Below are 27,744 nucleotides of genomic sequence, written 5' to 3'. Positions count from 1 at the left end.
AGGGAATACAAATAACGCGTACAACCCCCTGATTTCTGAGTGCCTGCCGCTTGTGTTAGACACGGAGGTAACCTCCTGCACCTCTGAAGCACCCAGCACAGAAAACCTCGGGGGGGGGGGGGGGAAATGATGAAAAAGGCACTTCACTTTGTGTCGTATCGCAGCAGCACCGGGGGGACTCGCCATCTAACACCGCACCAGCAAGAGGAAACTACGGAGGAGGTGCGCTTTAAGGTGCCATTAGCCCTAATAAGCTCCCCTTTTTAGGTTGGAGAAACAGAAGACCTCAACGCAGGCCGACCAGGGGGAGAGTGAAAGGAGTGAGGGATTACCCGCGCCACTGGGACATGGGCGCTGTGAGGGAAGATGTGCTTCTACCAAACGCACCGCCGGGAGGAAGAGCGGCCGGCAGCAGGGCCCTCAGCGCTTCTCCCGCCTTCAACGGCTGAGCCAGTGAGGCGGCGCCGGGCAGGAAGGGGAAGGAGGGAGCAGCCGGCTGCGGGAGGCTGGCGTCCTCGGAGGGGAGGGTCTGCCAGCGGGCTGTGCCGCCCGACCCCGCCGTTGCTCGGCACCCCGCTCCCGGTAATCGGCCCGCAGAGCCCTTGAAAGTTAGAGCGAGCCGTGGGGGACACTGAGTCGGGGCTGGCAGAGACGCTTCCCTGCAATGAGGCGGCGCCATATTGCAGTACGGCAGAGAAGCTGTGGTGGGTGCCATTTTGCATCCGAACGGGAGATGAGAATAGACTCGCTCTTTTTCGCCGCCTGGGCGCCGCCATTTTAGGTTACGGCTGAATCTCCACCTTCTCTAGCGCAACCTCATTGGACGCCGCCATTTTGGCTTACGAACAAGACGGCGACCCGCAGGGGTCCTTGCCCCCTCCCTTCCTCCGTTTAGGTGTCTTCATAAAATGCCCGTTGAGAATCCCCTCTTTTTTGCTCCGCTCCCAAGATGGCGTCGATGCGGGAGAGCGACACTGGCCTGTGGCTGCACAACAAACTGGGCTCCACAGACGAGCTGTGGGCGCCGCCGAGCATTGCCTCGCTGCTCACAGCTTCGGTGATCGACAACATCCGCCTCTGTTTTCACGGGCTCTCCTCGGCCGTCAAGCTGAAGCTACTCCTGGGGATGCTGCACCTGCCCCGCCGGGCGGTGGATGAGGTGAGGGCTGTGTAGGAGCTTGCGCGGGAAGATGAACTGAAGCGGGATGAAGGGGAAAAGGAGGTCGGAGATGATGTGAGGGGAAAAAGGGGCAGCGCCAGCACCACCTCCCCGCCCGCACATGGAGTCTGGAGAGGGAGACCCTGGGGCCGTGTCCCTCAGAGGCCTGGCGCTGTCCCCGGTTGGAGCGGGCGGTTGCTGAGGGGGGAAGCCGGGCAGGGTGTAGTGAGGCTGGTCCCACAGACATCCCCGCTTCATGGTCGGGGAGTGGGAGCAGGGAGGTCTCGGCTGGTAGAGCGGTTTGTTGAGGCCCTGCGCGGAGGACTTGGTGCGAGGGAAAGCGCTCAGATTCCCAGTGATAAGGGAGTGAGTGGAGGCTTTGGTGCTGCTCCTCCTCTTCCTGCTCTTCGGGGAATCTCTGGTTGATACTGGTCTTCTGAAGACAGTTTCGACCTGAAACCCATCTTACACGTCCACGCAGACTCGTAGTTGTAGGGCTCTGTTTTGATAGTTTGGGTGCCCCTGGGGAAGAGAGCTTTCTGAGGCAGCGGTTGTGGTAGGAGTAGGACAGAGAGGCAGGAGCGTTTATGAACGGTCGTGTGTGTTAGGCTTCCTTCCCTCTCTTCCCTGGCAGCTATGTAGGTGTCCCAAGAACATCTCAGCTTTAGGAAGGACAGCAGCAAGTGCTGAAACTTTGGGACTGGAAGATCTGGGGTCTGCCCTGAATGGTGCTTTCCCCTGACTTCTTGCAGTCAGGTCTTGCTTGAGGGAAATTGCCATGTTTTGGTTTAGTTTTTGCTTCTCTTTACCTTTCTGGGAGCAGATGGTACTTTCCTTTATTGTCTTACCCCAGCTAATAAAGCTGGCTGGCTCGAGTCTGAGCTGGCTCTGCAAGATTATTCGCTTGGCCCTGGACCATACATCATCTGCAGCTGGTTTATTCTCCCCAGTAGGCAGCTACTGATGTTTGAGACAGTAATTGGAGAATGACTGGGAGACATTTAAGTTTCTTTAGCCAGGTTTGAGGAATTCCTCTCCTACTTCCACCATGTATGGTATTGGTTCCTTGTAACAGTCATGGAGCTGGTGTGTAGTTATTCCTCACCTTGTGTAGAGTATCCTCAGCTGTGCTTGCAACAGTCTCATTCTTGGCTAGGGCACAGCTGCTGCTTAAGCTTAATATATTTACTAGGCAGGGTGTGGGGAGGGCATATGTAACTTGGATTATTGTGTGCTCAGCTTTCATGTACTTCTAAGCTGAAAATGCACAAGCATTAGTTCAGTGCATGTTGTTTGTCTTGCCACATGCATCTGTGTGATTGTTCAGTGTTACATGTAACTGGTGTCACTCAAAAGAAAGAAAATTCATCTTGTTTGCTTTAATTTTTAAAACGTGACGTTCATGTTCAGTGCCTATCCAGTGCACAAGATGTCTTCCTTCTGTGTGACAAATGCAGTTGTGTTTTGGACAAACAAAACCAAGGCCAGAAAGGGGGATGGGGAGCTATGCATATGCTCATGTGAATTCTGAGTAGGCAAAATGCTTCTGAAGTAGCATGAAAATCCAAGTAGCCTGGAAGAAAAGAATATTGCAGTGTTCAGAAAAAGCCAACAAGTTAGTGGTGGTTTTAGATTGAAGAAGAAAAGAGCTCAGAAGAGCTTAGAGACCTTCATAAGTAACACTTCTGTCAACTCTTTGAGAGAACAGCATTCAAGCAAACTGAAATAATTAGTTGGAATGGTGGAAGAGTGTTCACTGAGTGGGTAAAAGAACTTTTAAATCTAATTCTGAGGAAGATAGCACAAAGCATCTTCACTTGATCTGAGCTTTTCTTAGCCATGAAGTGTACGTAAAGAAGAGCAAGTCAGTTGCTGTGTGTTTTAGTGTATTGTTAAAGGGATCTGTCATGTTCCAAATATAAAGCCCTTGTTACTGCTGTAACAAAAAAATATTGTGGGATTTTTCACTTCTTTGGTAGAGCTTGTGACTTCAATCAGAAGTTGAATCTTTCATTGTAAATGGAGCACACTTGAGATCTAGGGGTTTAGCATGTTTCAGTCCTTTGCAAAGTACCTCAGGGATGTGATTTTTGTCCTGAGAGGAAGGACTTAAAATTGTAAAAAAAAAAAAAAATAGAACTCGTGAGGCAGAAACACATAACATTGGTAGTAGGTGTGCTGTGAGCCTTACAGACTTCCTTCTGTACATGGTAAAACCAGCTGGCGTAACCAAACTGCTGGCAGAAAGGCCTGTTGTGTTATAGGATACTCATCATTTGTGGTGGGTTTGCTAAAATAGATTATATTTGTGAATATGTGCTACATCTTGCATCTTACTGTCAGGATTTTTGACATTTTAACAGGCTTTGGGTATGATATCCAGAACAGATCTGTATGTGGTTTTGTGTTCAGCCTAGGTGCACTGTTCTGGGCGCTTCTCCGCGGTATCTGTGCTCAGTGTATTGTGGAGTGCTGAACATGGTGTCTTTGCTAGCAGAAATACACTGGTGTAGGATACTGGAGGTGAAGTCTGTCATTTGGATATCACTCCCATATCTGAAAATGATTAAACTTAACTGTCAAATCACTTTATTAGCCTCTTTGGAAAGTCATATGTGTTTTCTGTGCCATGTGCCAGTCTGTATTGATCATGTGTGAGAAGCACTGAGCTGGCATTTGGAAACCTAATAGTATTGGAAAACACATTGCATCAAGTTTGTAAAACTTTGGGAATCTTGATAGTGGATGCAGGATATGTTACTGGCTTGTTATGTAAGTGTTGAGTTGTATTTCCCCTCTCTAGATGATAGATTGGACTTTGGTTTTCTTCTCTTCAAAACTCTGCCCTCCCCCCATTTTCTGTTTTTTTTTCACGGAGGCACAGAATAATATGGAAACCATTTGGGAGCAGACAGCTGAGTAAAAAGTGATGTGGAAATTGGGAAAAGTGTCATGGTATTGGGGTTTAGAAGGGGTTTAATTTGCTGATGGTCCTTTCTAAATCTCTGGGAAAGCTTCAGTCTAGACAAGTGAATCTTCAATGAGCTCTATTGGAAAGCACAGTCCTTAAGTGTTTTTTTTTCCCCCTGCAATGTAATATCCTTCAATTTTCCTAATGTTTTCATTCAACAGTCCAAATATTGTATAGATGTAAGTGCCTTAATCCTCATTATGCTCCTGTGGGATAGGTAATAAACCTAAATTTTTATCATGCTGTGAACCTCATTACTGCTTGTTTGTTCCTGCTGACTAATAAGAATAATTGGCTCCCATTTTAATTTTAAGTGTGGTTTGGAGGCAGTTATCAAAAATACCTTTTCCCACTGTAATTCTTAGGGCAGATTTCACTCACTCCTGCCCCCCAGTTTTGTTGTCTGCTAAGTTTGTTTCTAGATAATTGTGCTCATTTGCAATGATGCCTCAAGCTCAGCGTGCTGCTGACTGGAGTTTTAGTTGTGCATTTGGCAGAGCAGTTACTTCTGTTTATTCTGTATGTTATATTCATGTTAACGTGATTCACAGTGACAAGTGTGAGTTTTCATTTTGTGCCAATGTCTAATTTATTTGTTCAGGGTTAGACTGTGATGTTACAACCAAGTCTGGAATGAAGACTGAGCTCCAGTCCTCTCTCTGAATTACCTTGAGAGGAAGGTCCCTATCCCAGCAGTGACCTGCTCTTTTATTACACTAGCTGCAAGAGAGCAAAGGTCCAGAATGCGTCTTTTTTTTGCGTGGGTGAATCAGGAGTCCTCATACAAGTGGGGACTGTGGAGTATTAGTGCAAAGGAATAAAAGGGCACATAGCACTTGTCTTTCCCTCTGTGTTCAGGACCGGCATCTTTCTGGCCTGCATTTGGTGTTCTGAATTTTTCTGTGATGTAATGGTATACTTTAATGTAATGCTACTCTTGGCCACTTCTACTCTTTTTCATGATTAAAATACAAACCACATACAATAGTGATATTTGAGCCATTCTGGGTTTGTATTTATTGATACTGTCCAGTGCTTTTAGCTTAATGAAAATGCTGTATAATGATACAGATACATATTAAATATCTCTGTGGCCTCTGAAAGATTAAAACTTGGTTGGGTTTACTGTGAGAATGGTGAGGCACTGGAACAGGCTGCCCAAAGAAGGGGTAAATGCTCCATCCCTGGCAGTGTTCAAGGCCAGGTTGGACAGAGCCTCGGTCAGCATGGTCTGGTGTGAGATGTCTCTGCCCATGGCAGGGGAGTTGTAACTGGATGATCTTAAGGTCCTTTCCAATCCAAACCATTCTGTGATTCCATTAGGCAACTGTTATTGGAAGGGGCAATTGTCTAAACATATTATAAACATCTATTAATTTAGGCATAATATAAAGCAAATGAATGGGAATTCATTACAAGAAGTCATCTTTGAGTTATCACTTAACATGTTTCTGGTAACATTTCCTTCTTTATCCCTTCCCATGGTGCTGTTTGTGTATTCTTCCTGCATAGCCACTGTTAATCTCCCTTTGTCTCAGTTCCCAGGCTCTTTCCATCCTGCCTGATCCTTTCTTGTTACATGCTTCTAGTTGCATCCTATGCTTTTTGTGTGTGTGTGTGTGTGTGTGTGTGCCAGGAGGCTGAGAAAAATACCTGGGATCCTTAAGTTTTAGACGAGACAAATGCCAGAACATGTTGCATCAGATCTTGACATTCATGCTTTACAAGGCACTGGTTGGAGCTAATAGGACTCTTAGTGACCCAGTGTTGCAATCTTATACAGTTAAGAGCTTGGGGTTATGCCTGTGCTCTGTAAAGTAATAGAAAAGCTGTAGCTAGGATTATGTTATTTTGAGTTGCATTTAATGCATTCTCAAACCACAGATGGTTTTTTTTTTTTTCAGCTGCCAGTTCAGCAGTGAACTGGGATCATTATATTTAAATTGCCATTTGAAGACACACCTGAGTCAAAACTCAAATCCAGGCTTGTTAAATGCAAACCCCTACTCAGGCAAGGTCTCTGGTTAACTTACAGTACACATTAGTGTGCTTTGCTTCCCTGTGTATGACAGTGCCTGTTCTTTCACCATGTGCTTTCTCCCACAAGGCTGTGTTATAATGTTGTTTACCTAACACTGGGCAAATAAATTGTTTCTGGGTTCCTTTCTTGAAGGAACCAAAGTCACATGAAGCAGTAGGTTATGGCACAAGTAGGTAGCTCAATCTTTAGCTACCCTGAGAGCAGCATGGATGTAATGTGCCCAGACAAGATCTCCGTAGGAACATATGTAATACAAGCATGTAGCTCTGTACAGTTTTTGGTACAGATAGTTTTATGGAGCAGAAGAGAGGGCTAAAATGGGAGGATATAAGAGGAATCTTTCCTCCAATTATTGCCTGAGTGCGCTTTGATGGAGGAAATTACGTTAGTGGTGTTCAGATAAAAGCTTGTAAAAGAGCTATAAATAAACCACAGCTTTACCAGCTGTCATGGCAAGCTTTAAATTTGCAGGTGTATTGCAGAAATCAGTACTGTAATTCTTACAAATTAGGAGAATAAAGGACTTTGTTTAGATAATATTCACACACAACTTCTGCAGTAGAAGTGTCTTCTGATGAGCAATTTAGGGTTAGAATAGAGAGATGGACAAGTCTGTGTGGAGTCTAGGTGGGGTTTTCATTTACTGAGAAAGAAGTGAGCAGTGGAGGACAACAAAGACTAGAACCTTAGAAATTGATTCTCTCCATTGGGTAAGTGTTGGTTAAACCTGAGCACGTTAAACTGTGCGTGGTCACGATTATGTCAGTTTAATCCAAAGCAAATCTATAGTGCTGCTGAACATGGTAACTTGTACCATCTGCTCCACTCTGTGGTTCTGGTTTTTATGTGACTATAGCCAGCCACACCAAGGGCCTGATCAAGCTTAAAGATCTAAAGATGTTGGGTTTTGGTCAGCTTAACTGATCTGGTGTGTTTCACAAGCACATTGCTATGAGCACTTAAACATGCAAGGGGTGAAGGACAGACTGCCCCAATAGTGCATGTGTAAACCTTCCTGAAGTGAGAGGGCAGTAACATTGTGTGGGTGAAAGGAGTTGAGAAATTTCAATATTTGTCTGCCTCTAAGCTTTAAAAAGTGCTTGCATGGGAAAATGAAGAGCAGGAATTTAACTTTTCTTAGTTGCATGAGTACAGTAAGCTATTAAACTTTTTAATGTAAGATAAAGCTGGTTCTGAACAAAGGGAAAGAAATACAGGATAAAGGTGAAGATAAATTTCTTGCTTTCCCCCCTTTGTTTGGAAATATGTAGGTTGTAATTAAACTGTGTGTGCCACCATGGGCTATGAAAAATCAGAATTCAAGTACTTTCTTGCACTTGTTTGTAAATTCGTTAGTGTTAATACCATACAGATAGTATGTCTTAGGTACTTCATGTAATTTTACTGTTACATTTTGTGGCTTGGTAGATGCACAGTATACCTCAGACATCTTAAGCTCTGTGAAAATAATGCGTTAAGGCTTACATGAAAGTTTACTTGGGGGTGGTGGAAAGGCAAATGTTCAGTGTTTATTTGGGGGGGCGGGGGAGAGGGTTAAGAATACATGTGAATGGAACAAAACCATGAATTTAAGAGATTCACTGTGTAACCTTTGACTATAGTTACCTTGATTTTTATTTCATTGCCTAGTGCCAACAGACATATAGATTAGTGATTAAAATAAAAAAAACCCTGTGACAGTAAATCTTGTGCATTATTTCCCCTTTTTAAGATAGGTGCTTAAAGAAAAAAAACAGGCACTTTTTTTCTGATTATAGAAATTTTGGGTAGACGGAAAATCTTGTTACTTGTAAATGCTTCATCCCTGGCAATGTTCAAGGCCAGGCTGGACAGAGTCTTGGGCGTCATGGTCATTGTGTGAGATGTCTCTGCCCATGGCAGGGAGTGTGAACTGGATGATTTTAAGGTCCTTTCCAACCAAAACCATTCTATGATTCTATGTTAGAGGGTTGTGTTTACTTCTATAATATGTAGCTTTTGTCAGACAGTGCAGTAAGCCAAACACATGTCATTTTGTAGAAAGCTTAAGTAAAGTTTTGATGACTTTAGTTTATGTTCAGATGCTGCAAATATGGTATGTGTGCTTAATTATTCTGTGGCCTAGGAAGGGGCACATCTTCGTTTAGATGCCTGTTCTATATAGCTTGTATTCTAGTTGCATATTCTTATCACTGGATGTGAGGTGTGGGTACATTGGGAGTTTAAGTGTAGAATGTAAGGAGACACTTGGCCTGTTGCTCTTAGTAAATATGTTCAGTGCTAAACAAAGCTTTGAGCTGCCAAAAGCTCAAACCAAACTTGGGTTAGATTGACCAAAAGCAATGTAAAAATGTTACCTTGGTTCATTCTTTCCTTAGTTATAGAGTTAATGTATAACTGTGAAGCAATATCCCTCTTCCCTTCCCCAGTAGTAGAACATTGTGCATGTTTATGTAAGTGTGTTTTTAAAATAATAATAAAAAATCCAATTATAACTTGTTTAAAACTGCTTCCAATTGGCTGATTTTCTTTTTCTTTTTTTGGTAGATGAAAGGGGCACTGACTGAAATTGTCCAGCTTGCTACCTTGGATTCAGACCCTTGGGTCTTAATGGTAGCTGATATTTTAAAATCCTTTCCAGATACTGGCTCCCTTAACCTTGATCTTGAAGAACAGAATCCCAATGTTCAAGATATTTTAGGAGAGCTTAGAGAAAAAGGTAAGCCTTTTCTGTTGGTGAGAATTACAGAAATACGCCCTTTTTCAGGAATAACCTGTTGCTTCTCATTCAGTCTTTCTAAACAGAATTAGTATCAGGACAAGCAGCATGTCTTGTCTCAACTACCACAGTTCATGATCTGGCATGTTACTGGACTGGCAACTGTGATATTTTAGAAATGGTAACTTCTTAAATCATCTTTTCCACATCATCAGAATTTATGTGCTAGGTATCACCCTGAGTGCTTGTGAAGAGCAACACACAAGTTACTGTGGATTCATTAGTAGCGTAGCCAGGCTGTATGTGCACTGATAGGTAATTGATTTACTGCAGGAAGTTGAGGGGTTTCTTGTATATTGCTCAGTCTCATATTTTGTAGTACCAAAGCTGACGGTAAGGCTCTGTTCTGCAGTGTGAGTGAGTGTATGGAAGCACTGCCTTTGTGGTGGGGTGCACCTCTGCTGGAAGTCCTCCTCTAGGCATCAAATGATAGGTGTTGGGGGGGAGACTGAGCCCAAGCAGAGCTCTGCTGCTTACGTCTGAGTAGCTACCGACTACCAGCAGGTGAAAATACTGGCTCAGGCACTTGCACAGTCCCTGCTTCAAATAATGGAGTAAATGGGTGATGCAAAGCTTCTTCAATAGATTTGATTTAGCATGTTGCCTAGAAAAAGCCCTTGGGCATCAATGGGCAGATCTAGTGTTGAATTAAGGATTGCAGCAGAGCAATAATGAAATAACTTGGAAGTGGAAGCATTTTGTTTTACTATAAACAAATGGTCACTTATCTGTTCACACTTTTGGTTTGCATTTTGTTTAGAAGCTTCCTTTTTATGTGTGATTAAGGAATGTGAGAATTCAATCATATTTATCTTTTACTCTGACAATAGTAGCCTGTATAAAGTTCCTATAACTTGGCCAGGTATAATAACATGGAAGCTCTTATGACGCTAATGTAAAAAACAAACTTCCTAATAACTGGTTCTGTATGGTGTAATAATTACAGCTAAATTACTCTTGGCATTTAAACAAGTCATCTAGCATTTAAAAACATCTGTACAGTCTACTTGTAAAATGTTTTGTAATTAGCTACCAGAGGTGATAATACCCATGTGTTAACTCTTTATGCAGTAAGTGAATGTGAAACTTCAGCTATGTTGCCGTTGGAATGCCAATACTTAAACAAAAATGCCTTGACAACACTAGCTGGGCCACTTACTCCCCCAGTGAAACACTTCCAGCTGAAAAGGAAACCTAAAAGTGCCACTCTCAGAGCTGAACTCTTGCAGAAGTGTAAGTAGTATTACAGCTAGTTGGTAAGATTGAGTGGTGAAAGGAACATTCCTATTTGATCTTGTGTCCAGTATGGCAATATTAAAGTTTTCCGTTATAAAAGCTGGCTGATATTTTTTCTTTGACAGACTGCTGTGTATGGAAGAGTAGGTGCAAGTCATTCTGGCTGAGATTATATTAAAATGCTAATCTTTACTTAAATGCTGTTCAGATTTCAAAACATACAACCAGTTGCAGCTTTTTGAAGTGCAGTTATAGTCTCTCTCTTATGGGTATATTTAACAGTTAGTTGTGAAGACTTGAGGGACTGCTTTGGTTAAAGCTCCTGAAACAATACTGAAATAAGAACCTAGTTCTGTTTTGCCATATGTTTTTACAAAAGGGAGGAAGAGCTGCTAATCGCTGCTTTCTTTTGCACTGTATGGCTATATCAGGTGTGAAAGCCAAGAAAGGCAAGGAGTATACATACAGGTATTGGTAGCTGGTTGAACTAAGCAATCTTAAAATAGCGTACTGTAGCTGCTATTCCATTGCAGCAGCTTGCTGCTTGGATGTAACTTGAGTAGTTGCTGTGGTTAAATACAAGATCTGTAACTTTTTATGAAGTTATGTAGAACTTTCTTCTAATTATTTCAGTCTCCATCGAGTACATTGACTACTCTGATAATGTCTTTTGGCTTGGACCATCTTGTCAGTTGCACAGTCATGTTGATTTTACATCTTCTCCAAACACTGTGTTTACTTTTTGCATAAATGACCTAGGGTTTAATTAAAGTATTATTCTTTCTTTATTGCTATTCCCATCTTCCTATGTATTAGCTTATAACATTTTATATAAGAAGCAATGTATTGGTTTGGGTGTTGGGTTTTTTGTTTTTTTTTTCAGCATAAATGCTGTAATAACTAAAGTCCTTTTTCTTTTAGCAACAGAAACTGCACAACAGCTCAAGAAGACTGCAGGAGTGCCTTTCCATGCCAAAGGCAGAGGCCTGGTCAAAAAGATAGATACAACAAGTATGGCTCACTTTCATCACTTCCTGGAAGGAAAATCTGATAAAATAGCCTTGATGGAGAATAAAATTACTGTCTAGTTTTAACAAACTCTTCAATTCTTCTGATGCAAAGGATTTCTTCCTTTCTGCCTCTTTCTCTCCTGATATTTTAATGCTTCTCATGTGTCTTGTCAGAAGGAACAAAAATGTGGGGTGTTTCTTAAATGGCAAGTGTATCTGCCATGCTTGTAAAACGTGCACAGCTAGATCATGCCTGTAGACTCTGGTAAGAATTTAATTTGCATCAGGCCAGGAATAACTCCTGACTAAACCCTGCTGCTCCAAAAGGGAGTAGAGTGGATCACAGTGATGTGCTGTGCTCTCCGAAATCCTGTGAAGTAGACTGAAACTGTCTTGTATAATTCTGTATGAAGAAAGAAAAGGGGACAGTGTGCTCTCTGCCAAGGCTGTGCAGTGTCTTCTGTTTAATGGGCATGACAAAGATGTATAATCATTCTTAGTGTTCATAGATTTCAACTGTTTGCTGAAATGCCCAAACTGCTTGAATTTTTCAGCTAAGTGTTTTGACTAGGAGTAAGAGGAGAGTTCAGAATTTGTTACGTACGTTAAATCACTGCACAGTTATAACTTCTCTGACCATCAGTATGATGCTGAGGTGTAAAACTAGAGTGTTTTCTTGGTGTGGCAGCTGGAAGCTGTGAAGTACTTTGTGTGGGTACTGTTTAAGATGTGGTTTTAAGCACAAAAGTTTAGCCACACATTCATACAAGAAATGCAGAAAGTGTAGATGTAATTTGAGCTAAAAATTGTCCCAGTATAGGAACTGACCTTTAATTCTTGGCATTCTTTTTAGCTGTTGAACTAATAAAGCAAGTTCTTAGACTTGGCCTTTAGAGCCAGGTGGTATCTGGAAATCTGAGCTATAGGATCAGCTGGGATTTACTCTGCTGAAACTTACATTAGTCAGGGAGGATTGTCCTACAGTGAAAAGGTTTTCAGTGCAGCATAGAGGGGGGTAGAGAGTATCTAATCTCAGACTTAAGTTCTGTGTTTGTCTTAATAGTAGGGTATCAGGACATAGTTGATAGTGAGGAGGCTCAGAGATCTGACAGCTATGTTTGTGTCCCAGTGTTTTAGTAGTTGATGAAAGAATGCTGTTATCAGTACTTACATTGAGCATGAGCTAGAAGGGTAATAGGGTAAAGTTTGGGGAAAACTGCTTCTTACAGGTGTAGCAGTTCCTCTTAAGTATTGAGACAGCAGCTTTCCCGTTTGTAATGGACACACAGATTGGATCCTCCTCCTTGTGCAGGCAGCAGGTCCAGAATTTCAGATCCCTGTGTGAAGCACTGATTTACCTTTCCAGTAGTTTACAAGCCCTTAGCCCTGCAGAAGCTTGGCTAAGAGTCTTTGACTAAATACAGTCTCACCAAGTAGCTAGATCTTACAGTTCAAAGAGCAGCTTGGGCAGTAACTGGATTCAGAACATTTGTACCCAATATGTTTGTGTTCAGATTTTGTTTGCTGTAAGTGAGGAAAGCATCAATGTATGTAGCAGAAACCCATTTTGATAGCAGTGTACGTGTTTGGTTACTTCATTTGGAATGGGGTTGCAAGCATTAGCATAGAGATTGGCTTTTACTCCTTGTTTGAAGGGTAAAACCTATTCTGACCTTTGAGGGACATGTAGTGTATTATAGACAGTTTCAACTTATAAACACCTGATGTTCAAGGGATGGACTGTGTTTAGTAAGAAGGGGAAAAGCTGTAGAACATTTACTTTCTGTTTGTAAGTAATTAAACATATATTACAGTTGTTGCCTTTTTTGATCTTCCTTAAGCACCACTCAAAGGAATACCAAAACAAGCTCCTTTCAGGAGTACTTCAGCACCCAGTGTGTTTAGTTCTTCTGGAAACAGAACTCCTATTCCTCCTTCAAGAACACCTTTGCGCAAAGAAAGAGGAGTAAAGGTAGGTGCACTCTTTCTTAGCCTCTTGTTTTCCTGCTCAGCTATCCCCCCTATCTAAAGTGAATTTCTGATGCTGTTTTGAATCAAGTATCAAAATATTAAAAAAAAAATGAAGGACAATACATAGAGAGATAAGCAATGGTTATTAAGTTCTCTGTGGTCTGTCTTTTTAGCTTCTAGATATCTCTGAGCTGGATATGGTGGGTGCTGGCCGTGAAGCAAAGAGAAGAAGAAAGACATTAGGTCGGTATAGCATGCTGCCTATAAAGGCTACTAATACACCTGCAAGTAGGGTCTAGATTTATACTATTCTGTTCTTCATTTGTTAAAACTTACCATCAGCTGAACTTTAAAAAAGGCTAAAAAATGCTTTAAGAGAGGATTTTCACTTCCCCCTCCCCAGTGCTCCTAATCACATTGCCATGTGTCTAGGTAATAGCTTGGCTCAGTTGCATGAAATGGTTGAACTAGTCACTTGTGCTTTGGGCAGCATATAGGTGTGTGACTGGCTTCAGTACTGTTCTGAGATACTTTGCTTACTTCTACTGGCTGAATGGCCAAGGAAATTAGTTGAAAATAATGTTGAAACAGTGTGTAGTGTGGTCTGAAATTCTGGCTGAGAGATCTTAAGTGAATAATACCTGATGTGCTGCTCTGAAGTCAAATGACAGTGCAGTGCTCTACTTAACCATGTTGGGAAGATACACGAAGCCTCAAAACCAACCTTTTTGTATTTGTCACTAAAAAAAGTAAGTACCGCCTCAGAACAAAACCAGAATTGCAGTTCAGTTTTTGCTTAAGGTTTTGATGCTTTCTAATATTTCAAAATTAGCCAGTTCTGCCTAGTTACTCAGTTACTGTATTTTGATGGATATACATAGAATCATAGAATAGTTAGGGTTGGAAAGGACCTTAAGATCATCAAGTTCCAACCCCCGTGCCATGGGCAGGGACACCTCACACTAAACCATATCACCCAAGGCCTTGTCCAACCTGGTCTTGATACATTGTGGTTCAGTTCATAAATGGGTTCATTATACAATTGTATATGAAGATTACTGTATCTGCCTTTCAGATTATACCTCTTTAAGCATGTTTTAACAGACTGAGAACTGCATTTTTTTATATTTGTTCAAAAAAGTGTATCTAATTCAATGTTTCAGAAAAATTCCTTGAACTGACTTGTGTCTTTATGCAATAGATACAGAAGTTGTGGAAAAGCAAGCCAAAGAAGAAACGGTAGTAGAAAATGCTACCCCAGATTATGCTGCTGGCCTTGTGTCTACACAGGTAAAACCAAAATAAGCAACAAAAAAAAACAGTATGAGGAAACCATGATGCATGTTATTCTAAAACACTAAAACCACTGTCAGATGAATGGGCTAACAGAGCTTTCTGACCCTGGAGAGGTAGAATCATTTCACTCTGCCTGTGCATCCTTGGTGACCCTAGTGGAATAGTGTCCACACAAGTCTCACTGAGGAGCCCTTGTCAGTGACCTATGCCCAGGAAGAACAGCTCAATACAAGCAGCCAATTACGAAATATTTTTTTTTTTTTCCCCTGAAGATACTAGCTTGTTGCTAGAGATAATTCAGTCAGGGTGGGTGGTGGGAGGAGGAGTTGTGTGCAGGGTTTTTTCCCTGTTCTTTCAGACATGGTGCATTGGAAAAACTGTGATGTAGCTTTGTTTCTCAGTCCGAACATAGCTTTTACAAGAATGTTAGGCCCTCCTCCCACTTCTGAGTTAGAAACTGTCTGTTCTATTCCATCAGGCCTTGGCCTGGAATTAATTTGGACGATAGGGTTCTTTAGATACAAATAGATTATTTGAGGCTGCTGCACACAGTGTCTGCAGGCCTCTCAGGATAATAGAAATCCATCTCAAATCTGAAGCGTCTTCTCTTCTTCCAAATTTAAAGTGGTTATGATTGCCTCTGTCTCTTAAAGTCCATATGCTGACATTCAGTGCTTGCCTTTAGAGAGCTCTCTAAAAGACCCGTGATTCAGTTGGTGAGTCAGGCATTTTTCCCTCTAGAGCCTAATGGTAAGCACATGCAACATTGATCCCATGGTTATGGTGGTAGGAATCTATCTAAACAAGCCAAAACCAACATAAAGGCAGATATTGTTAGGCCTGTGGTGATAGTGAGGGTAATTGCCTGCCTTTCTTTGAATGCTATCTTTTTTTTTTTTTTGCAAGCTCCACATATTACCGAACACCCATCTTATGTCTAGTAAGAAGAAATTATTTGCCTACTAGACTTGTTCCCCAAAAACATCTTTTTGCTGTCAACCCTGATGTTTATAAAGCTGGATTGGACTAAAGATCTTTATAGAGATACCAATCTGTTGTCTTTATTCTGTGTGTGCAATGTCATGGACAAAAGTGATATACATTAAGAAATATATATGGCATTTTCTTTGGCTTGATCCTAGATGACGTCAGTCATGTTGGTGCTGACTGCCCATTTCAGTGGCAACAGGATTTACCTGTGCCTTTACTACTGCTTTCTGCTTGTTTATGTCCCAGAGGCCATTGCATTCTCCTGGGTGATGTTTTAGTAGGCCTTTTGCCCTTGGAGGAGCACAGGTTTCTGCTTGCTAATAGTGAACCGCATGTTAGCTCAGGAAGAAGATCACTTGTTTCTATAGTGTAATTCTTCAGAGTACTGTCTGCACAAATTTCATCATCTAGTCTCCATGCTCCCAAATGAGGAATGGGGTAATGGAACAGCAGCTTGACTCTCTCTGCAGAAGTACATTCTTCCCGGCTCAGGCTGTGCCTTTGAAAGCAACTTGATCTGAATTAGGGGAAATAAAAGCTGTTTTTTCCCTCCTAGGATAATTCTAATGCCTGAAGTTTGTGTAGAGAGTTAAGGTTGAAAGGGCAAACTTGCCCTACCAGAAGAGTCTGTATTTAAGTTCCCAAATTATTATTATAGCAGAATTAATTGTACTTAAAATACAAAACCAGCACATGAATATATGCAGTATGGCTATAACACTTTATTTGTTTTACAGAAACTTGGCTCACTGAACAATGAGCCTGCACTACCTTCTACAAGTTATTTACCTGCTACACCCAGTGTGGTGCCATCGTCCTCGTATATCCCAAGCTCTGAAACACAGCCAGGTAAGAGAGACCTCTTTGGGTTTTTTTTGACCAAATACTTCCAACTGCCAAGCTCTGCCTTTATTTACAAACCTACTATCCCTCAACTTTAGTGAAACTTAACCTTAGCAGTCTAAAAATCCATTGCAGGAACCCAGCATTTGGGTTTGAGGTAACCAGACATTTTATTTAACCTGTATGAAGAAAATGCATGTTGGTTTTAAGTCTTTAAATGACTGCTAGGTAAGCAAGCAAAGCAATTTACTGGTTGGTTGGTTGTTGGTTTTTGTTGGTTTTTTTTTTTTAATCTTACTCTGCAATAGAAAATCCAGGTTTTTAATCCCTAAAAAGACACCAGTAATACACATAAGTCGGGAGTATATCTCCATATGCACATCTATACACATGCACAACAGTTGCTTTGAGTGTCAGAGACGTTAGTAGAGGCAAGTACATATTAGCTTTCACACAAGCTGGGATCCAGCCATCTGTTTGCCTTTTACCTTATTATAACAGTCTGACGGTGGCTGAGCTCCTGCTTAGTTTGAAAGTACTACATTACTTTCAGTTGTAGAAAATTGCCTATAGTAGAAAACAGTATTTGTAAACATCCTTCTACACCCTTTATTTTAACACACTTGGTTTTACTTTTCCTTCCCTGCTGTGTGTAAGGCTTTAAAGGGTTGTATCAGTTTGCACTAGCAGATGTGCATGACTGAGGTTCATTGTCAGGCCTTGTAGTTACCAGAGAACCAACATTTCAGTTTAATGCATTTTTTTTTTTATTCTTGCTTCTTGTGATTTGGTACTGTAATGTTTGCCTTTATGTCAGCCATGGCGTGTTGGCCACTATAGAAAAATGCATATGCAAAACCAGATCACTTGGCCCTGAAACAGTTCAGAATCTCTCTGAAGGTCCATGCAAATCTTCCTCTGGCAGAAAACTGGCATCTCCAAAAGGAATGCAGCCAAGAGCATGTCAGTGTTGTCAGCAGCTAGTAGTATTTTCCAGAGCCTTGGCATTGTATTCAGCAGCAGGAGAAGCCTAGTTTAAAATTCTTTATTGTCTTTCTTTGTTCCCTATTTTTTTCCTTTTATTTTTTTTTTGGAGTATGAGCTATCAATCTTTTCTCATGGACAAGGAACATAAACTTTCATGCCTTCCTTGATATAAGATGCCCACAGAAGATCCATAGATTTGGTCTCATGTAATCTGAGGCTGCATAATTAAGACGTTACTTTATGCAAGTCAGTTGTGATGACATAAGAGGATTGTACAAAATTTAGGGGTAACTAATAGTTACAAATGCTCTTCCTCTGAAGTGTCTACTGTCCTGTTCCACATTTTACTCCATAATAGCCATATTGTTAAATGTGCCATATTGTGTCTGCGTAAATGGAGAGTGGCAGACCTCTTGCTCTCTAAAATCTGATCTGAAAAGCATCAGTGTATCTGCCTTTTAGTCTACTGTGAAGACTGTGAAAATAAGTTGCCATAAACCTCATGAAGTTCGTGGAAAGGTGTTTAAGCAGCTGTGCCTATGTCTTAAGAGCTGCGAAAAGATGTTGCTGGCTACAGTGGGTAATTACTGTTTTCCAGACAGATGGTAACTTACGAAATCAGAGTAACCTGATCAGATATGTAAATCTCCACCTGCAGCCAGGATCACCATAGTAACTCCTTTAAGTGCAGGTGAATGGATCAACTTTAAGAAATAACAGAGTTAGGACTTCTAAATACTGTGGGGGTTTAACCCTCTTGGCAGGAAATAAAGACTTATTTGTGAAGAGTACTTTTCATTCTGTCATCTGTTAAAATATTTGTGTATTTTTAGTATTTGTTAATGGCTGAGATTTAATTACCATTTCCTTTGGAAGCTGCTGCTGTATTAGGGAAAACCTGATGAAATATTTTTATGGTTTTAGCCTCTACATAACAGTACAGCAATAATCCTGGAGGGGTCAGAGTACAGTTGTTAGAGCTACATAAACTAAAAAGTAAATCAGTTTCAATTTGTTTAATCTGGTACCCGTTAAACATAAAATTAGATGCTTATTGTAGTATAATCTGTATTGGACAGGTAGTCAGTTGTCTCTAAGTATTGTAGATAATTGAGTGGAAAGAGCATTATTACTTCAATTTTTCACATAGATGTTGAATCATAGTGGTAAAATGGAATAAGATTTATTAGTTTTCTTTAAAAGGCCATTGGTGATGCTCATCCCTGTTTGGATTATCATATTTAATTGTCCTGGTTGGCCTTTGCAGCTGGTTCTACACGAGAGGCCTTGCAGACTACCCGGCAGACCGAGGAGCCTACAGCTCCAAATGCTACTACAACTCTTCCTGCACAGTTCAAACAGAGAACACCCATGTACAATAGCAACTCAAACCCACCTGCAGCCACACCTACCTCACCTCTAACACCTACCACACCTCCTGCCATTTCCCCTGCAGCACAGGCACCACAAGTGGCCCCCCAAACTCAGCAACAGCCACCACCAAAAAAGAGCCTCTCTCTCACAGTAAGTAAAACAAGGTTCTTTTTGACTGCTGCTTTTGGTGTAGATTGGAAAACACTAATCTCTATTATTGAGCTCATACAGTATGTTGGCAGTTCCTGGCCTTTGAATTATTGAGTGATTTAGGTTGCTTTTTTTTGTGACCAGAGATAGTGAAAATGTTTTGTGGCTTTGATAGCATTGCTGTCTTAATCACAGCATTTTTACTTGTGCAGTGCTAATGTCCCAATAAGATGTCTTTACTCCTATTTGTTATGTAAAATAATGTTGTGTTATTCATTATAAAATGGATTTCCAGCAAAGCTGTTGCCCAGCCAGTTGCCTGTAATGTAAGCAACAAAAAGGATCCTGTCATTGCTGTGGTAGGAGAAAAGGTATCCATGGATTATTCTAAGGCAAAAACCTTTTATGTCTTCATCCTTTCACCCCCTGTTGCGCTTGGCTTTTTTTAAAGCCTGAGAGTGGGGAGGAAGGAGATTCCTCAGGAACAGCAATTACATGTCCTGAAGCTTCTTATTGCTGTATGTTGGTATATATTATGTGCATGCTGAAAGTTAAGCAGCTAACTAATGCAGAATGTGACTGATTTGAAGACTGCTAAGCACATCTGTAAGCCTGCCTTGTGAGATCTGAACTTTTAAGAAGCTGAGTGACCTTTTCGGTACCTTTGCTTCATTTACTAAATAAAATTAAAATCCTCAAATTATTGCAAGCCTGGGTTTGTTGGGGAAAACATTAAGTCTCAGCACATTTCAATAACTTTTTAAAGGTAGTTTTTTTTTTTTCCCCCAGTTTGAGAATTCAGTTATTTCTGTGTTAGGTTTAAGCATTAGAGAGGGAAAGCCTTGAGGTTAAGGCAGGGTTGGTTTTTTATTTACTTTTGTAGATCTGCAAATTTCCACTTGAGTCTTTTATGCTTGTCTGTGATTCTTAATATGGTACCTGTTGGCAGTGTTTTCTCCACTGGAATTCATATTTGTTGTTATCTCTTGCAGAGGGAGCAAATGTATGCTGCACAGGAAATGTTCAAGACTGCAAACAAAGTTACAAGGCCAGAAAAGGCTCTTATACTTGGATTCATGGCAGGATCCAGAGGCATGTATTGAGACCAATTTAGTTTGGTTTTGAATACCTAAATCTGAAGCACAGCCTAGCATTTCTAAATGTGCACATGTGAATGCAAGACTCTTGCTTTAGCATTTCTCTGTACATACTGGACTCTCTGTTCTACTCTGGGCTGTACGTAAATTATGGATTATTGCTCTAGCTATTTCAGTTTTAACTACCTGGAAATGAGTCTGTAGAGTCTATTTCCAGTAACTCGAACAGTCAGAGCAGCTGCTAAACACAATAGCTACACAACTGAACACATGTAATAATAGCATGGCTTAGAGGCTGAAGAGAAATGAGGCAACCAGTCAGAACAGTGAACAGATTGTTCTGGTCCTAGTAGTCTGCCTAGAAGGCCAATGAGTAAGTTCTTCAGTGCCAAGTCGAGGTACAAGTTGGGTAGTACAGAGCCTCTTCGCTAATTCCTTAGTGTTGGAAATGTAGCATGTGTTGTCTTGGAGACTTTAGCTAACCACAGGTGATGTGACTCACAGGAAGATAAGCTGCCTTATAGCTAATCCTGTCATATATTCACCTTGATAGACAAGGCTGTTTTACCCAGAAGATTATCAGATGTAAGATGAGAAGGAGCTTAAGAGGCCTTAAGTGAACTCTGTCATCTGCACTAGGTCTGCTTTCTAATTTGGTAATTGAGGGCTTTTAACACTGGAGCGGTGGAGCGTAAATGTGGATCATGCATTTGGATTAATGCAACACATTATTGAAGGTGACCAGGGTGGAGTTACTGTGGTGGTCCCTGGGCTTTAAGAAAGTTTTGTGTATCTTGCATTAATGATGGTGCTCTTTACTATTCAAATGCAGTAGGAGGGTGTATTTTTAATGCTTACACAGGCATTCTTTTTTGTAAAGCAAGGTAAAATGATATTTTGGAAGTGCACCATGTGCGTGTTATGTATATTCACATATGTGTCTATATAGATAAGTGTATATAACAGTCTGAATTATGAGTTCCTTCTGTAATGATGTCAGCACCTTCTAAAGGCTGGGTAAATGTCAATTATGGTAATCCTGAGCTTCTTGAATGCCAATTCCAGTACCTTGAAATGTAACATTTAATACTTTTACTGGCAAAGAACTGAGTCTTGAACTAGTGATTTCAGTGAAGCTGTTTGGGCTTCCAGAGCAGCTGAAAATTGTTGAGGCTTTTAACTGCAAAATGTATCTCAAATAAGGTAACTCTGGTGGTTCAGGTTTAGCAGCTCCCACTTAAATATAAACTTGTCTTAAGACTCTTGATGCCTATAGAAATGACACTGGCATGCTTTACTCCCCTTTTTGGTGTTCTTCCAGTTACTTTAGCCATGGGGTTCATCTTCTGGGGTCTGTTTTTTTTCATCTTTAAAAGTCAGTCTGTGATGTATGGAGGGAGGAATATCTTTGTGTGGCTGTGTCTATTGGGGATACTGCTTGCTCAGGTTTGAGTTTGGCATTTGTTGCTTGGGAGTTTGTTTGCTGTAAGTTTTCTTTACCTTTCTTAGTACAGTGCTGAAGTGTATAATTTGTTCCTATTCTTGTTTTCACAGAGAATCCTTGCCAAGAGCAGGGTGACATCATCCAAATTAAACTTAGTGAGCATACAGAAGATTTACCAAAGGCAGATGGCACTGGCAGCACCACTATGTTGGTTGATACGGTCTTTGAAATGAACTATGCTACTGGTGAATGGACCAGATTCAAGAAGTACAAACCTATAACTAATGTTTCCTAAGAGATGCAGCAACAGCAGACTGGACCAAATCAAGCTCAGAGTCAACCAGCTCTTAGAGTATGTCAACTGTACAAAATGGCATTCATGTGTACATTTCTTAGTACCCTCCAGAATAGAAGCTGTGGCTCTTCGACTTAACTGAGCTCAGTGAACACAAAAGATGGTGTCAAATTTGCTTTTTCTTTTTTAATCATGGGAGAGGGAAAGGTGATCTGGGGGGTGGGGGAGATGATGTTGGTGTGTTTCTATTTTCCTACAGTTCAAGATGCCAGAAAAGAAGATCACAACTGAAAGATTACAGATGGGAGCAGTTTACTTCTGAGTACCAGAAGAGAAGACTACTGCACAGTCATTCACGGTTTACCATTAAACAAGGGCACAGATCTTTATTGTAAAAATATTTTCTTTGGCTACATGGGTTCTATTGTAAGAATGGACATTAAAGCACCACATGCTGGTGCTTGATTGGTTTGTAATTCAGCTGCAGTATAACTAAGTATTGCAGGTGGTAGATGTCCAGTGTCTAATGGTACCCACTGTGTTTAGCTTATTTATGCTTGGGTGACAGAATGAGATGGAGCAACTTTGTTAACTCGATATATTTTCAGTGTCCATGCCCAGCATGAGTTAATTTATACCTGACATTATTTGAGATCAGGAGAAACTGAATGTTGGACCTTTCTGAAGAAAAACAAAACCAAAATTAAGAAGAAAGTAGCGGGGGCTTGTCACTGCCTAGAAATGATGGCCCTTTGCTATGTAAGTAGAAGTTGATGTGTGACTCTTGCATAGCAAGCTGTTGAACAGCATCACTTACCTGGGGGGAAGTGAAACTGTAACATCTCAAGACCAATTGCAGCTTGATTTAAAAATGGCCTTAGAAAGGATTGAGTGACACCTGTCTGAACAGAGGTGGTTGGGAAGGTTTGTTGTCTTGAGGCAGTGTTTGGTTGGTTGAGTTTGATTGCCAAGCCCTGATACAAACACTTTTGAATGACTGTAGCTGTGGTTCTTACCAGTGTAGTTATATCAGTGTCATCACTAGTGTGGCCACAATTATACTGGCATATAAATGTGCCTTATACTTGTCTCCTTCTAGTAGAAGCACGTTTTTATCTTTATAACTGTGTTCACACCACTGGTATAATTTGGCTTTAATAGGACAAATAAAAGCTTGCTTTTATTGAGAGAGCTTATGTTCATAGTCCAGGATTCATCCTTTGGAAACTTGGTTTCATCACCTGAAGGAGGCTTGAGTTGAATGTCTGGGTTCTACCAGTACTTGTGTGTGGAGCTGTGCTTGGTTGGAAATAGTGCTGGGGAGGTACCTTGAACTGACTAGAGGCTCATCTTGAAGTGGAACTCTTAAGATAAAATGAGGCTTTTATCTTTTTTTTAATGGAAAAGCAGACCAAATCCAGTAAGTACTCTTATATACTAACAAAGACACTTAGATGATTGATTAGAGCCTTTTTGTATTGGGGCATTTTTATTGCATTTTATTTTTAGTTTGTCAAGCAAATTACCCAACAGGACAGGGCAAGTGTAAGTAATAAGAAACCTGTATTCTACAGTTTTAAGATGTGACCAAAAGTGTAGGTTTCTTAACTTTAATCAAGCAAATACACAGAATGTTCTAGCTCCTGCAGTGGGCAAGTTATTTGATGATAGCTGCTACCATCACGCAGTGTTGTGTATGCATTAGTGTGCAAGTTACTCCCAGATAACTGTCATACTGGGGGCTCTCCTCCACATCAGTACCCCATTTCAGAAGCAACCTAGATTGTGATTCTGATTGCAGTTTTACTTTATACAGCTAGAAACCAGCCTGACAAGTGAGGATGAGCAGTGAGGTTGTTTTTTAGGAGTTCAGTAGAATGTGTTTTCATGGTTCTAACTTACTTGGTTATAGTAGATTACACGGGGCTAACAATAGACTATGAAAGTGTTCACCTTAGAAAGGTTTAAAGAAAAGTGACATTCCTTTTCTTGTCTGCATTATTCAGATTTTACAGCTTTCTTGCGATGACCAGTTTTATGTACACATGTATGATACTCCTGTCTTAACTGTTGCTGCTTGCTACATAAGCTGCAAATACCAAATACAATTTTTAACATGAAACTTCTTGAAAACTGGCTTGAAGGGCATGTACTGTCACTGTAAATAGCTGATGCAAGACTTTGCAATTCAGTAGTGGTCAGGAGCTGCTGTGTGATGCCTTTTTCGGCTTACTTGAGATTAACTGGGGTTCCTCATTAAACCTTACTCTGTAGAAGTGTGTATGTCAGACCTGTGCTGTGGGCATGGGGACAGCTCTTCCTCTCCTCTTCAAGAAGCCCTTCTAGAATGCAGTGGAGTCATTTTGAGTGCAGTAGTGTGTAGGAAGCTTAATCATGCTGCTATTGGTATCTGCTGCCTAACAAAGTCGGTCTCCTCCAGGCCTGTTTGTCTGAAGTCGGTCATACGTAATAAACTGAGATTTTAATTAGAAGCACAGTATATTTTTAATTCTATTAAGCCACTAGGATAAGGCAGTTTAAACTGCAGAAATAATTTATTTGTGACTTCCTTACCCTCAATACCACAGCATTACTTCAACTTATAAAGGAATTGTTGTATACAGAACAAAATTTGGCCCTGGAACTTGGTATTTTTTTGTCTTGACTATTCAGTCACTTGGATGTTAGCTGATTCTGTTCAGTGAGGCTCAGTATGTGCTGTAAGATGAAACAAGAACACTTGTTGACTATAGAGTGACTTGCAGATGCACTGACAAATTGACCAGAGAAGCAGTTCAGAATTTTATTAAAGCTCTATTTTTATCCTTTTTCCTTTTATCTGCTCATGAAGTTTTAGGAAATAGCAGTCCCGAACTTCCCTAAGTGCATTGCTGCACCTCATAAGGCAAGATATCCCAGCTTCTCTTGCCTTTGCTTGTAAGGAATCACCTGTCTGTGCAAGCTTAGGCATGATATGAATTGATTTGGTTTGATTTTTGGAGTATGGAATACTGGAGGAAGAAGCAGTGAAAGTGGCTTGTCCTGTCCAAAGCTTTTATTCTTGGGAGAGGAGGAGCACATACATACATAGCCAGACTCCTTTAACAATGTGCCCTACAGCAAAGTATTGGGTTTCTTTAGGCTCTGTTTTCTTTCATGAGTGCCGTGAGAACCAGGAAAGATAAAATGAGTGTAATGGAAGAAAATGAGCCTAAGGAGGATGCTGAGCAAGAGTTCCGATCATAGATTCCATCTTCCTTTTTGACAACATCTTTTTTTCCTTCTCCTGTGCTCTGTAGTTACTCCATACAAAACAGTCTAGGCTTAGTTTGGTTAACACTAATATTCATGGAATCATAGAATGGTTTGGGTTGCAAAGGACCTTAAGATCATGCAGTTCCAACCCCCCTGCCATGGGCAAGGGTATGACGCATTAGACCATGTAGGGTTGACTTGATTTTTCCCTGGTAGTATTGCCATTTAATCTTCAGTTAAACACCATAGGATGCTGGATGCAGTGGGGAGGAGCCTTAGGTAGTTGCTTGGCATCTCCATGTGCAATTGATCACTTCTCTCACTAAGTTGTGTCAAAGTGCAGACCACTTTTCTAGATGAAAGAAGCGTAAGACTTTGACATGATTCAGTTTGAGTGAATTGCATCTTCATAGTAAGTTCTGACTGGAAAAGAAAATAAGACTATAAAATGTTAAGCCAGAACCCTCTGGGAATCTGGTGCCTTTAACAAGAACTGTCATTTTGTATAATGTTACATCTATAGCATAGCCCGTATGTTTTCTATTGTTTTTTTTTGTACAGTTGTAAATTCAAAATACTCTGTCTTTGAGTACGTATTTTCAGTGTAATACAGTATGTATAATAAAAATCTAGATTTTTCTAAGGAAATGGGCTGATAGTCTTTTTAATAATCAAGTTGTGTGTTGTACTAACAGCTGGATTGGTGATAAGGATCACTAGCCTGAGATCAAATAGCCAAACTGCATGAGAGTGTGCATCCGTTTTAGGTTTGTCACATCTGCTTCTGTAGATGCCTTTCAAAGTGGACATGTCAAAGCTGACAAATGCTGGTTTTGCTGGTTAGAATGTTTGTGAGGAGGAGATTTACCGAAATACCCATTATTTCTTTCTGGGTGGATTTGCTGAAAGCTGATTAACCTTGGCTGATGTGTCTCCACAGTGTATGGGCATGCATATACTGAAGCACTTGAGCCACAGCACAAACCTCATGGCACAAGGAAAGGTATGCCATGCACGGGCTCTGTGGATGGCCCACATCTTTTTAGCTAAATTACAGCAATGTTAGCTTCTTTTCCTGTTAGAGTGCTGTGGAAAACAGGTGGTGTTTTTGTTTGGGGCTGTTGGGGGGGTTCTGTTTGTTCTGGGTTTTGTTTTGTTTCAGAAACTATTTTCATGCTCAGAGATACTGTTTCCATGGTCCAGATTACCCTGTGATGAACATGGAGGTTTATCTTACATGTCCAGAGAAGCCAACGTTGTGTGTCTGGCCTCAATCCAGTTTCCTTCTGTCCAGCTGTGACATGGCTGTTACACTTGCTTGTGCTGGTGCAAGGCCAAACATAGTGTGAGGTTTTTCTTTCCTGTGTTGGGTTAACCTTATCAAGTAGCCAGGAAGGGAATTCTGTTCCAGGTCAACTGCTCTGGTAGAACACTTGGGGTAAAAGCTTTGAGAATAGGTTGAGATGCACATTTTTGTTTGTTATTTCATAGGGCACTTACTCTGTCAAAAGAGATTTCCTGCTGCTCAGCTGAGTGACTTGCTGATACATTTTAGGTGGACATCTAGGTATGTGCCTAGATGTGCTGCTTTTATTTCTTGTGTAGAAGTGTCTTGGCCCTCTTCTTTGGCATAAAGCTGGCTTCAGTATCAGTCAGGAGCAACACACATGAACATTAGGATATATGCCAGTTTGCCTGTCTTCTGAGAATGGTGTACATAGAATCAGACCCATCTGTTTTTGGCTCTGTCACTGGGTGTTTTGGACAGGCTGGTACAAGCATGTAGGCTTTTTAATGTTGAAGATGCTGTTGTAATACTAACCCTTGTGACTGATGATTGACCTGTTTAAGACCTGGACAGAGCAGTGTCAGGTGCTTTCCTGTATCTCTAATGCTCAATGCTCTTAGAACCTAAACCATGTCAGACTTCACTTGCTTCACTGCCCCTGTGCAATAGGGTATTGCTGGGTATGCTCAAGTGGAAGAGGAGAGTTTACAGGTCATGGAAGGAGGGGCTGGCCACTTGGGAGGAATATAAGGCTGCTGCTAGAGGATGTAGGAAGGCAGCTAGGATGACTAAGGCCTCCTTAGAATTAAACCTGGCGAGAAGGGTCAAGGACAGCAAAAAGAGCTTTTTCAAATACATGGCAGACAACCCTAACACCAGAGGCAATGTAGGCCCACTGATGAACGGGATGGGTGCCCTGGTGACAGAAGATACAGAGATGGCAGAGTTACTGAATGCCTTCTTTGTCTCTGTCTACTCTGCTGCGGGCAGTCCTGAAGAGCCCTGTACCCCTGAGACCTTAGATGAAGTCAGGTCAACGGAGCGGTTTGCCTTAGTCGATGAGGAATGGGTTAGAGATAAGTTGAGCAATCTGGACATCCATAAATCCATGGGTCCAGATGGGATGCACCCGCGGGTGCTGAGGGAACTGGCGGAAGTCATTGCTAGACCACTCTCCATCATCTTTACCAAGTCTTGGGAAACGGGAGAGGTGCCTGAGGACTGGAGGAAAGCAAATGTCACTCCAGTCTTCAAAAAGGGCAAGAAGGAGGAGCCGGGTAACTATAGACCGGTCAGTCTCACCTGTGATGGAACACCTTATCCTTGGTACCATCTTATGGCGTATCAAGGATAAGAGGGTTATGAGGGGCAGTCAACATGGCTTCACCAGGGGGAAATCATGTTTGACCAATCTCTTAGCCTTTTATGAGGAAATAACACGGTGGATGGATGATGGCAGAGCGGTGGATGTGGTCTGCCTTGACTTCAGCAAAGCATTTGACAGTCTCCCACAGCATCCTCACGGCTAAATTGAGGAAGTGTGGACTGGATGATCAGG

At 41.3% G+C, this 27,744-nt stretch overlaps 1 protein-coding gene across 1 annotated transcript; it reads left to right on the top strand.

The window, feature by feature from the left end:
* The first annotated feature begins 611 nt into the window (after positions 1–611).
* On the top strand, positions 612–23,776 carry NELFA (negative elongation factor complex member A). The gene is made up of 12 exons (XM_061467218.1): positions 612–781; positions 896–1,159; positions 8,719–8,890; positions 10,022–10,183; positions 11,108–11,197; positions 13,038–13,168; positions 13,341–13,410; positions 14,369–14,457; positions 16,191–16,302; positions 18,551–18,807; positions 19,800–19,899; positions 21,459–23,776. Exons 2-12 carry the CDS (start codon positions 950–952, stop codon positions 21,641–21,643), a joined length of 1,578 nt encoding a protein of 525 aa, XP_061323202.1. The 5' UTR covers positions 612–781; positions 896–949; the 3' UTR covers positions 21,644–23,776.
* The last annotated feature ends 3,968 nt before the right edge of the window (positions 23,777–27,744 follow it).

Source organism: Pezoporus flaviventris, unplaced genomic scaffold (genome assembly GCF_033815535.1).
Source record: "Pezoporus flaviventris isolate CSIRO_AGI_PZ_B2104156 unplaced genomic scaffold, CSIRO_AGI_Pfla_v1 ptg000002l, whole genome shotgun sequence".
NCBI classification, from domain to species: domain Eukaryota; kingdom Metazoa; phylum Chordata; class Aves; order Psittaciformes; family Psittacidae; genus Pezoporus; species Pezoporus flaviventris.
Note: the sequence above shows the minus strand (reverse complement) of the source record. Positions and strands in the feature narration are given on the sequence as shown.

What these genes read in the sequence shown, in the direction of transcription:
- NELFA (XM_061467218.1), top strand. Translation starts at nt 950, where the DNA reads ATGGCGTCGATGCGGGAGAGCGACACTGGCCTGTGGCTGCACAACAAA. An exon ending in AGGAGAGCTTAGAGAAAAAG is followed by an intron (nt 8,891 to 10,021) that starts GTAAGCCTTTTC and finishes CTCTTTATGCAG; the next exon opens with TAAGTGAATGTGAAACTTCA. An exon ending in AGCTGAACTCTTGCAGAAGT is followed by an intron (nt 10,184 to 11,107) that starts GTAAGTAGTATT and finishes TTTTTCTTTTAG; the next exon opens with CAACAGAAACTGCACAACAG.